Here is a 12383-nt window from a genome sequence, read left to right as displayed (position 1 = left end):
CAATTCATATTCTAAGTTCAATACTGAGTAAATCCAAATAGCTTTGACTTTTTCATATAAAGTAAAATAATAATGTATGGTTTACATTGTTCAATGATATGGCAGTAAGAAGAATGTTGTACTTGAAACAGGGTAAATAATACTTTCAATTTTTTTGAACAAATAATTTCAAGTATAATTTTAAAAGACCAAATCAGCATCACAGATTCAGATTTAAATAAAAACAAATGCAATGAAACACCTTAATAAATAGTTTTATTTTAAAATGATATGATACATTTGCTATTAACATATAAGGCATCACATGCCCTAAGAAAAAGCCCATAATCTTAATAACTGCCCTTTTTGCATATTAAAACACATAATCAACATCAAATTATTTTTCTTATTTGGCAAGAAAAATAAAATAAAAAGCACAATGAGATCACAAAATAGAAACTCTCAATATACTATATAGCAATAATCAATCTTCACTTTCTTGTATAACATTTGTTCAGAGACTGGCTAGGAAGCATGAAGACGGCAGTGAGAAAATAAGTCTCTTTCTTCCCAAAACACAGGAGATTTACTAAAAGTTGGAGCAAAAGAAAATACTGTATACTCTCCATATTTCCTTGAAATAAAATAATAATTCATGGTAAGCTAATTCTAAATAGGTCACAATCTTATAAGCCTGAAATCGCACAGTTAAAAAAATAAATCAAACATCTGTGAGATGCTGAACAGCCAAAAGAGACCTATGTAATTATGGCATCTCATTCTGAGGTTGATTCTAAATTCTTCATTCATGACCTGTGAAAGACTTCTCTTGTCCTTAAAGTCAACATTAAGGCATGCCAAATTTCCTATAAGAAAAATTATTCTAACAATAGCTTTGGATATTACAGTTCTATAGTTATAAAACATTCTCCTAATACATACACAGACTTGAGTGGACATAAACTTACACACTAACAAATGTAAACCACAGGTATGCTCTTAAGTGTAAGCCACAGATTTTTTAAATTGATTTTACATATTTAAAATAACATCTTATTTTTACAGTGTCAGTGCACAAATTAAGCAAATTATTTCCAAAGGCTTCTGCCCATAAAAGTTGGAAGGAGAGAATATTCTAGAATACTATGAACCATAAAATGATATAGCTGAAAATCAGCTGAAAGATAATGACATGTTAATTCTCTTTCTTATGAACCCTTTATACTGGGAAAAGCCAGTGAGAGTTCATTATTATAATTCTTTTCATTGTAGTCATTCTTTATGCCCAATTCTGGGAAAGGTCAAACCCCATTACAGAGAACTATAAGGATCTATCTTATTCCTTTGTCACAGTGGAACTTAGCTGGTGGTATTAAATCTTGCTGAATAGGTGAACCACTGGTGAAGGTTGTGAATCTCTTTTGTCAGACCACATTTTTGTGGTAGCAGTAATTGCTGCAATGGAATCTGACCTTCAGATTGAAAAACCTGCTCCTAATAAGTATATAGAACATTTTCTTCTTTAACTCTAGATGATTAATCCAGCTAAGGTTTTGCATATGCCCGTCATTGCGCATATCAAAGATGAAGGCTGAAATGTTCAAATGCTCTTGCCTAGAATTTCTGCCTGTCACAAAGAAGTAACAAAAAGTAGAGCCACTTGGGTTCAAACCCTAATTCCTGATATTCAACTGGCGTAGTGCTTACTCAATCACTCTCCTTACACTGGGGGGCAAAGGGAAGGCACAATTAGTAGGGCAGTCTCTTTGTCTAAATTTGCACCTCAAAGGACATGGGCCAGCATTGGTCCAGCTGAGTCCCCAAAACAAGTAAGTATGAAAGGGATTGACTCAGATATATTAAGCAGACAGCAAAGCATGTGATACTGATATCAGCCAAGTCTTTAGCAGTATAGAACTAAGGGGGCATAGTAGTCATATGGATAAAAGCACCATAGCCACCAAGGATTTCATGGTTCCAAGAAGTCCTGTGCTCCTCTAAACTATGAGTCAGTTATGAAGTGAGGAGCCTAGAGAAAAGGCTTTCTCCCTATGAGGGTGCCAGTATATAGGTCTGCTTAAGGAGCTCTAAATGGCTAGAAAGGACACTCATCATTGCAAAGAAACATTCAGCTCTACCACAAACAGTTTAAGATGCCCTAAGAAGAGACAGTTTATTAAAGTCATTAGGAGGATTAAACTGTCCATAAGCAGTACATAGATCCCAGTAGTAATGGAGAAAGCTTTCTTTCTGGTACTCACCCCTCTGGACCACACTGCTGAACAATGATCTGCTTTCTGTTAAGATTAGGAAAGTAACTCACTTTAGTTTTTTGAAACCTGGTAAAAAGACCTAAACATGGACCTCTGAAAGAAGTTGCTGTTCCAGGTCTAGCAATGAAAACTTTCATAAACAACAACCAGCACCATGTTCAAGAGATAGATGTAAGGTCAAGATCTCCATGAAGGATCCAAGCCCAGCAACACCACAGCTATCATCGGTTCAATGTCTATAACATTTATCACCTGATCTTGCCAAAGTACTTCTAAATAAAGACATTTAGAGCCAAAAACCTCTTTATCAGGTTGGAAACAATAAAGTCTAAAGTTCAGGGTGACTTTAAATTCAAGTAATCCTCATCTTGAATTCAGGCACTGATAGGATGGACTAGAACTACACACCTGAATACTGGAGGAAAGCTGATTAAGGCAGTTAGCTGAACTATGTCAACACAGCACTCAAGGAGACACCCAGATGATTTTCTGAATTGGTTTTTCTTAGAGTAATGGTCTGCCATCACATAAGTAGAACCTTAAAAGTGCTGTGTCCCATATATAAACAGATGTGTCCTATATATGAACAGATTTAAATAAATAAGCATTAATTATGATAGTTCAATTTTTAAATTTTAAGGAAGGAAAGAAAGAAATATATTCTGACTTGTTAGGTCTTTCCTCATGCATATCTTTTTCTAATTGAGATACATATATAGATATAATGGCATATTTATATATGTATCCCTATCTGGGATCCCTATTTATATCTCTATACATAGATAGGGATACATATATAGATATAATGGGATAGATCTTGATAAGTAGATATAGATATTCCATTATATCTATATATGTATCCCTATCTGTATCTATATCTATATATCTATATGTATATATATATACATATATATGTAGAGAGAGAGAGAGAGAGAGAGATCCTTTAGATCATATCAGAACTATTTGTAATTTGGTCATGCTGTAAGATTCATTATATGTTTCCCAATGAAAAGCTTTGGCTTTTTCTCCTTTATCCAGTTTTACAGAATTGAAAAACTTCCTAACACTCAATTCTCTAATTTGTCTTCCTTCATACCTGAAAAATCGGGCTGCACATTAATTCAGATCAGTCTGCAATTCAGCTAACTAATCATGTTTTACCAATAAATAAAACAAAACTCAGCTGATCGCACTTAGCTTCTAAGAACAAGCATGAGTTTTTTTAAATGTATTTTTCTAAAAAGACACACTCAGACCTACTCGCCCAGCCAAGGATATCATTCATTTATTGCCTCAACTTCATGTAAAGTGGGTCTCTATGCAGGTCAGAATCTGACAATTCACAAACCTTCAGAAAATGAAATTTATACTGCTGTAAGTCAGCTTCAACACAAACCATGACATGAGAGTCACAGTAAAACAAAAAACTTTGCTCAAAAAGCACAAAGAACCAGCAATAGATAACAAATATCATCTTTATAGTCTCCCAATTATTTCCAAATTGAGCTATATCTAGCTTCCTCTCATGTCCATAAAATTTCTCATTTTTACCTAATGCCTGCCCTCTCTATTTTTACTATCCTCTGATCCTACCTTTTTGCATCTCATCTGAACCCTTAGTAACACAGTGTACCCAACTCATCAGGTGAATCTCTGACAGTCACAAGAACTCATTCACATAAATATCCTGACTCACACACCCTGCCAGCCAAAGTCATCCACGTTTTCCACAATCCTCAAAAACAACAATAACTGTAGGCATTAGAATTAGGCTTTAGAATCTATAAAGAAATTGTATTCTCACTTCCCTATTCTCTGCTCTTCCACCCCAAATTTCAAGTTCCAGTCTTCTTTAAGAATGACCCCCCGATGGAAGTTAAAACAACTCTTACCGTGGGAGGATGGAAATACCTCAAGGATTAATTGCAAAATGCAAGCTATTTCTAAGGATGCATTTCTGGCCCTTTTCTGAACCATAACTGTACAGAGACAGGGTGTTAGTGTGGACTCTGGGTGTGGGTTCTACAAAGCTGTGACCACTTTGATCATCATGCCTCTCACCGAGCAAGTTTGAATGTCATGAGGCAAGATTTCACAGTTAATGTGGGTATGGATGAGGAACTCGGAATACTTATGGGGATACCTGGGTGGCTCAGTTGGTTAAGCATCTGCCTTTGGCTCAGGTCATGATCTCATGGACCTTGAGATCCTAGGATAGAGCTCCCCCACTCCTCTCTCAAATAAAATCTTTTAAAAAAGTTTTTTTAATTTTAAAAATTAAAGAAAAAATGATGCTTAGACCACTGTTGGGGGAGGTAAGTTTTGGTGAGGACACAGTTCCCACTGAATCACTGTGTTTACTCTTTCTGTCACTCTTTTTTTAAATTTTTTGGCTATGGGCTTAAGGACTGCTGCCATCCTGGGGCAATGGCTTGTTGCTTATCCTAGAGAAGTGAAACCAACTTCTAGGCATAGTCTCTAAGAGTCTAGCTGCAATTGTATCGCATTGTATTTCTCCCAAACAACAATAAAACGTCACCTGGGTGTGTGTCTGAGCCAATCATGACTTAGACCTGCCTAGAGGTTTATATGTCTGGAAACACATTAAAAGTGTCTTATGCTTTGCCTCTCTGGTGTAAGAACCAGGAAAGACTTCTAGAGCCTGGGTAACTGTCTGATGGCTAAACCACAAACAGAAAATGAAATTTATATAAGCAACTAATTTTACTTCATCTAGAAAATGGGCATGCAACACTGGCTAATATCTGGCACTACCATTCTGGGTTAAATTCAGATTGGTCTTATAATGATTTACATTATTTTTCTTTTACTGGAAACTTTATTCTAATGACTTAGTTACCACTTCTGAGCACAGAAATAATTTTAAGTATAACAGATGTGTTTTTGCATTTTTTAAAATAATCAACATCCCCAAGCTTCAAAATATTCAAATTCAAAACATTATATTTTAGTATTCAGCCAAATTAGAAGAAGAAAGAATTTAGCAAGAGAATGGATAAGCACCTTTGAGAATTAAATATAAGCCTTATTATGTGATTAGTGCTTAAGTTCATTTTCACAAAATATGTATGTACTTGATCCTACTGTATGTAGGACCTACTAATGTCCAAAGAATAATACCCCATAGCATGGAAGAGAAATCATTTGTACACTGGTTGTTAGAAATATTTTGCTATAGAAGTAGAAGCTGATGGCCATTATAGATGAATTAATCTCAGTTCTTTAGAAGAACAGGTGTAGCTGGTTGTAGTTTTTTATGCATCTTACATAGCTTTTCTTCCAAATAAAAAATACATCCAGAACAAAACCACTCACTGGCTGTTGGTTTGGGAAATAAGCCTTTCTTGCCAAGCAAAGAAACTGTACTGTTAATTTTAAGGAATGTGGTTGGTTGGTTGGTTGGTTTTCATATAAAATGCTAACGCAGACTCTCAGCAGGCTCACGGCCAGAATTAACTCTATCCATCAAGGGCATCTTCCTCTACCAAGGACAGTTCCAAGGTGTTTTCATTAGTGCAGGTTTTCATCCTGAAGTTGAAAGAACCGTAGAGTTTTGCAGACTCTTTGGAAGAGGCAAACCTGTTGCGACGATATAGCTCCCCTTTCCACATGGACATCATCAGCAAACAGGACAAAACAACCCCCCCAAGGGTGAGCAGGCAGAGTCCTGCAATCACACAGCGGTCCAGGTGCGCCCCCAGCCTTGCGCTCTCCCTCTCCAAACGTTCCATCTCCCGGGCTGCCACGGTGTTGGGATCCACCGTCACTTCCCGAGGGACAATGTAAGAGATGATCACAAGCAAGATGCCAGTGACCAAGAACAAGATGGCACTGATGAAACCATAGTCTACGGACTTCCCTGAAGACGTGGCTTCCGAACTTATTTCATCTTCATCCTCAGATATCAAGGATATGGCAGCCTCATGAGACCACTCATTTGGATTTCCCCAGCCAAGGTCTCCCAGGTGATGGCTCCCTTTTGCCAGAGGAGAGCACGGGTTCCTTTGCTCTAGGTTGACATTCTCATCCACACGGGTGAAAGAAGTTTCTAATTCCTGGCTGCAGCAGTTGCAGACTTTCCGTCCTGCTGTTACGTGGTTGTTCCCTGAGTTGAGAGGCCCTGGTGGCAAGGAGTCTGTCTGAATAACACTGTCTTGCAGAGAGGAGGAGGGGAATGCTGGAGCAGGGCTAAGTTTAAACCCTTCCATCTCAGCTGCTCTTGGTGTTGACATACAGTGTCTCTGGCAGCAGAGAGCAGCTCTGGCAGCGGCTGCATCTGCCCGGTCACCAGGAAGCTGTCCTGAATGCCAGTCCACAGCATCGCACAGGACTGCCTGGCTGCTCCTCTTGTCAAGGCAGTGGAGCTCCATCGGAACTAGTCAGACATCCCCCAGCAGCTTCCCAGAATTCTGCCACAAACCACACAGGTAAGAACCCAATAGGACCTAACACTGCACTACCAGGGGTCTCACTCCTGAGGCCCCCATCTCTTTTTCAGCCACTGTCATTGACACTTCAAACCCCAGCTCCTCCTAAAAGGGGTAAAAGAAAGGAGAGGATACCTCGTGGCAGGGAAGTGGGAAAAGGGCAAATCCTCTGACTTGGCAGAGGGACTGACACTGAGAAACTTAGGTCAGGGCAGAAAAGGAGCACAGCGGAAGTAGCAGTGTCTCTGAGGGAAGCTTTGCCGTCACCAAGCCAAATTTATCCAAGGACTCACACATTTCTGTGACAGGATCCCTCAAGTAGGAAGGCAAGTTTCCTGTAGAGAGACACAAATGAGAGAGGCGGGGACTTTTTTTAGCAGAGCTGCGATTTTCTGGAAAACCTGGGGAAGCACACACCTCTCAACAATTCAGTTAAATTATGTTTACACTCTCTTTAGTTCCGAACAGATTCTAATAGAGATTAGCTTTAGAGCTTTACCATGGATGAACAAATATGTCACCGTCAGCTGGGCTGTCTTGGCACAGGAGCTCAGCATTTTGACTGAGTAGTTTGGAAGTGGGTGAAATTTCCACCTCGTACATCCAATGCCCTTAGTCCCACAGCCCTGTATGTACAAGACCCCATGCTTGTTCATTGTGTTTTCATTCTCAGCCCTTGCAGCTACATGATGCCAGCTTGTTCTGGACCCAGAAGTGCACAGACAACATGCCTTACTGTGTGATCCCTACCAAATACCATGGACCAGTGTGCTCCACTCCCTGCCTTCCCCAAACACACTTGCTCTAGGTGCAGATCTGTGACTCTTGCTCATTGTGTCTGAATGGGTCTGAGTCCTTCTCCCTGTGTACACTTGGCTAACAAACATGCATGGGAAATTGACCATCCAGTTTTTATTTAGAAGTAAACTGACGGTAAGAGACAAATTATAAACCCACAGAGTCACAGTTCTGTTGAGGTGAGCAGGTGAGAAGCTATTAACATAGTTCCAATATTACCTTTGGAACTTTGCCTCCAGACATGACCTTACCCCACCGCAGCATGCTTTCTGTGATAAAACTTTGGGTTAAGCAGAAAACTGCCTGCCCATCTTTCTATGCCTCTGCCATCCTGCCAAAGAATAACAACTCACTTTTCACTCTCACTAAGTACAGCAGTTTCAAGCAAGGGCCCTTTTTTATTTTGGTTCCAAATTTATGGCGGTAGTTGATTTAACCCATGGTTGGAGGCTTATTATGCTCAAAATCCACAGCTCCAGCAGCTGATAATCCACGCAGAACACAAGAATAAGGTTTACCTAAGGTCTACCTGGCAACTCAATTAAAATATCGGAAAGGGAATCCATATGTTTTCTGCTCTGTATTAGATTTTGTATTGTTTTGTCTAAAAAAAAAAACGAAAACAAACAAACAAACAAAAAAACCCCACTTCTCCCCTTATATCAAAGCTTCTCTTCAGGTAAAACAGAAAAACAAAAACCAAGCAAAAAACCATACACCTGACCCAGAACTTGCCTTTAGCAAGTGGACACAGATCCCACAGCCGGATCCCTCCACGAAGGAAATGGTGATAACGGATTTGATCAATTCCTGAAATGAAAAATCGTCTCTCAATTCCCTCAGACATAAGGTGCTCTGATTAACTTTTGGCACGACTAACTCATCACGTTGCCCTACTCTGGATAAAATCGACAGGATTCCTTATGGGACTTCCAATTTATAATAAAGAGGGAAAGAAATCTCCACTTAATTCCCTTCTGCTTCTCTCGCTCTTTAAAGACAGACTCCGCTTGTTTCATCGGAGATATACTCGCTGCACAGTCGATTCCCTTTGCAGCTCCATAATCCGGGGCTTCCATCCTCTGTAGAGAAAGGATAATCCCATGGGACCAAGCTAAAGGCTCTTTCCTTCCGTCTCCTGCCTCTCCTCTCTCTGCTTAAGAGCGCGGTTAATGAAATTGCACCTCAAAGCAAGGGGACAGCGCTCTACCTCCTCCGCCCATTAACTAAGAGCATTAATATCTGCATTGAAACTAACTAATACGGGCGAGGCTGGTCTCCGGGAGGCGACCTAGCGATCCGTCCAGCGCGCGCTGTGCGGGGAGGGCGTGCAGCAAGCGCCGGGCAGCAGCGTCCCCTGCGAGATCAATTCATCCATTCCGGGTAAACCTCAAGGCACCCGGAGTCCGGCTGCGTTCGCCAAACGCCCCGAGGCGGGGCAAGCACCTGGGACAGGGAGTAGGGACGTGCTCTGCCGCTCCGCCGGGATCCTGGGGTCTCTCCCTCGCCCCAGCGCCTCCTCCCGGTCCGACTCTCCGTCACTTACCCCTATCTTGACCACTACGTGCGGCTCGAGCACCGCACGTTTGTTCCTGCACCGCTCCTCGGGAAAGTCCCCCGATTCCCAGCCAAGGCACTTGTAGCCTCAGCGCGCGGCTGGGCTCTACCGGGTGGGCAGCGCCTGGTGTGCCGGTTGGGAGGGGCCGGGTGGGGCGGGGCTCTCCTTCTTGCTTAGCATCCCGGGAGATGTAGTCCAGGGGCGGTCTCCCCGCTTCCCCCACCTCGTTCTTTCTCACTCCTCCTCCTCGCTTTTGCCCTTCCCGAAGATGTTCCCGCTGTATGTCCATACTCTTGATTGGCACTTTAGAAGAAATCGCTGGATCCTAAACTCAGGGTTGGATCCTCCAGACTCAGGTATGGCCACAGGATTTTGGGGAAAGGAGTGTATATTTAGTTACAACACTGTGCCAGGCAATATGCATATTTCGTTTTATTTAATAGAACAGATCTTCGAAGTAGATTTTATTAATCCTCATCCTACAGACAAGAGAGAGGCTCAGAGGAATTAAGTCTTTCATCCAAGGTTACAAAGACAGTAAGTGGTTGCTATAAAGTTTATTCAGGAGTATGCTCCCAAAGTCATTGCCTGGCCCACAAAATCAGTAGAAATATGACCACTGAGGGATTGTCCCGTTTGCCTATGCATCCCCTGTGCCTAGCCAAGTGTCTAGTATCTGTTGAATTATGAATTGTAATGACCCAAAATAACAAGTTAACATAAATAACACTTATTACTGCCAGATTCTCTTCTAATCACTTTAGATACATTAACTCATTTAGTGTTCACACTTAATTTTTAAATCTTATAAAAACTCTCATTTTTATAGGTGAGGAAACTGAGTTACAAAGAAGCTTAGTAATTTGTTCAAAGCTGTACACCTAGTACTCAACAGAGGTGGGGCATGAATTCCAAAAAGTTCTAAGCATTATGCAAATTGAGTGAATGGGAGAAAGACCAGAAGGCTAGGAGAGAAAGGGTTGGGGAAAAAGGAAGTATGTAGATGAAGCTACTGAGCATGACTCCCAGGATAGAACAAAGTAACTTCTTCGGGTCACTGACCTTTCTAACCATAGTGGATTGCAGCAGCAAACAGCCAAAGGGAATGTGTGGTTTGTGGATCATCTCTTAAGTTTTCAGCATTGCCTTTGGGACTATTGTAGAGTTATTGATTGTTTTCATCTAAGGCAAGCAAAAGAAGGGCTATAATATTTATAACTTTTTGCTACTTGTGAGTAGCTCACATAAATTCTGCAGCTGCTTGCTTTCAAGTGTTAAATAAATTTCCTATAATGATGATTTTGTTGGTTTTCCTTTTTATTGATAGAATCCGTAGTATCATAGTTCCAGGAACTTCACAATCCAGCCCCTTTAAGATTTCTTTTTCCGCATGACTCCCTTTTAGCCAGTTAGGCCCATTTGTTGATAAGCATGCCATGTGTCTGGGGTTTCTTCTCTTTTGCTTATTATTCTGTTCCCCAGTGAGAATATTCTTCCTTCCATCCCCTATTCCTTCCACCCTTTGAGGACTATCTCATCAATCCACACCTGCAGGGGTGCATTCTGTTTTTAGTATTTTATGCTTAAAAGGGAACACAAAGACACCATAGGGTATCTAGAAGAGAGCAACTGAGAAGTTGAAGAAACTTAAGTCCACGCTGGACAGGAAGACGCTGAAGGAACCTGGGATATTTAGTCAGAGGAGACTTAGAGGAAAAAAAACTAACTTTAAATAATTTGAGGTTTATAAAGAAGAAGAATTCTGTATCATGGTTAAAAAGCATAAAAAGCAGAACCAATGACAATAATAGCATTTATTTGTCCTAATGCATTCTCATCTGTAGTTCTTACATCAGATCTCTAAGGGAGCAAGTATTATTGTACCCATTTTGCAATGTAGACATTGAAGATAAAAAAGGTGGAGTCTCTATCCCAAGGTACAAGAACTAATAACTGACAGAGCCAAGATTCTAACTTGGCTGTCTGGTTTCCAGAACCTGGAGCTTTTCACCAACATGCTGTACTGAGTGTACATAGAAGATGATAATATTTATTGCACTGGGATAAACATAAGAGGTTTCTCACAGCCATGGTTCTGGTGCTATGGTTCCTTCAGGTCCTGCAGGACGGCTAGAAGGGCCAAGGGAATAAATAGCCAGCATGCTTTAATACATGGAGCTCATGAGGAAGGTGGACACAGGGACTGGGGCGCCTTGGATGGCACTATCACATTTAATAAGGAGGTGGATTTGGGGCTGATTATAAGGAATAACATTCTCTCTAAGAACTTGAAATAGGACATCTCATGAAAGTGAATTCAGTATTACTGGAGAGGATTAAAAAAGCCATTTATTAGTGATGTCCTGGAAAGGGTTCATCCGGTTGGATTCGACCTCTACGGTTTCCCTGCTGAAGTGATTCTGAGTTACATCTCTTCCACGAATCCTTTTTCCTCCAAACCAGACCCCCCAAAGATTCTGTGTCCTATGAACTTTACTAAGACTTGTCAGCCCTGGTATTTTTTGTATTCATCAATCACTGCTTTGTGACATAACTACTGCATATTGTTCAGCTCCTCATTTCAGTGCCTAAACCTCAAGCAGCAATTGTAAGCTCCTTAAGGTCAGTATTCATGTATTAAATGTCTTATTACCTTCTGCAGAAAGTGCAGTATTTCTATTGGGTAGAGTGAGGGGAAAATGAACTGATACTAGAGATGATTTTGTCCACATGATTGTCTTTCATGTCCTATTTCTATATATATATATATATATATATAGAACATTTGACTATGTACATATTAATGACCATTAAAAATCTCAACTCTGTGCCACGTACTACAAAATCTTATTCAAAATTCTGCAGAAAAAAAATAAATGTAGACTGACTGAGCTCCTGGAAAGAAAAGCTCTGTAAAAATTATCAGTTGCTGAATAACTTTAACTCTCTCTCCCCTAAGTCCGTGTCTAAAACTTTGCTCAAAATCTGACCCAAAAACCTTTTTCTTTTTTTTAAAGATTTTATTTATTTGACAGACAGAGATCACAAGTAGGCAGAGAGGCAGGCAGAGAGAGAGGAGGAAGTGGGCTCCCTGCTGAGCAGAGAGCCCAATGCGGGCCTCTATCTGATCCCATGACCCTGAGACCATGACCTGAGCTGAAGGCAGAGGCTTTAACCCACTAAGCCACCAAGGTGCCCCAAGAACCTTTTTCAAGAGCCTTTCCTGTTCAACATCCCCAATTTCTTATTATCCTTCTAACTGGCATTCTAGTAGCATAATACATTTCGTTTTATACAGCCATTTTACATATGTAGAATTATTTCATT

At 40.5% G+C, this 12383-nt stretch overlaps 1 protein-coding gene across 1 annotated transcript; it reads right to left on the bottom strand.

Annotated features, from left to right (window-relative positions):
- Positions 1–5606: 5606 nt before the first annotated feature.
- Positions 5607–6741, bottom strand: LOC111146462 (transmembrane protein 74). The gene has a single exon (XM_022502014.1). It carries the CDS (start codon positions 6641–6643, stop codon positions 5732–5734), a length of 912 nt encoding a protein of 303 aa, XP_022357722.1. The 5' UTR covers positions 6644–6741; the 3' UTR covers positions 5607–5731.
- Positions 6742–12383: the final 5642 nt, after the last annotated feature.

This window comes from Enhydra lutris, unplaced genomic scaffold (genome assembly GCF_002288905.1).
Source record: "Enhydra lutris kenyoni isolate GAN:26980312 unplaced genomic scaffold, ASM228890v2 scaffoldscaffold14, whole genome shotgun sequence".
NCBI classification, from domain to species: Eukaryota; Metazoa; Chordata; class Mammalia; order Carnivora; family Mustelidae; genus Enhydra; species Enhydra lutris.
The sequence above is the reverse complement of the archived record's forward strand: the minus strand, read 5'-3'. Positions and strand labels throughout refer to the sequence as shown.

Bases quoted from the DNA above. Each gene is read 5' to 3' on its own strand.
- LOC111146462 (XM_022502014.1), bottom strand. From the start codon at position 6,643: ATGGAGCTCCACTGCCTTGACAAGAGGAGCAGCCAGGCAGTCCTGTGC.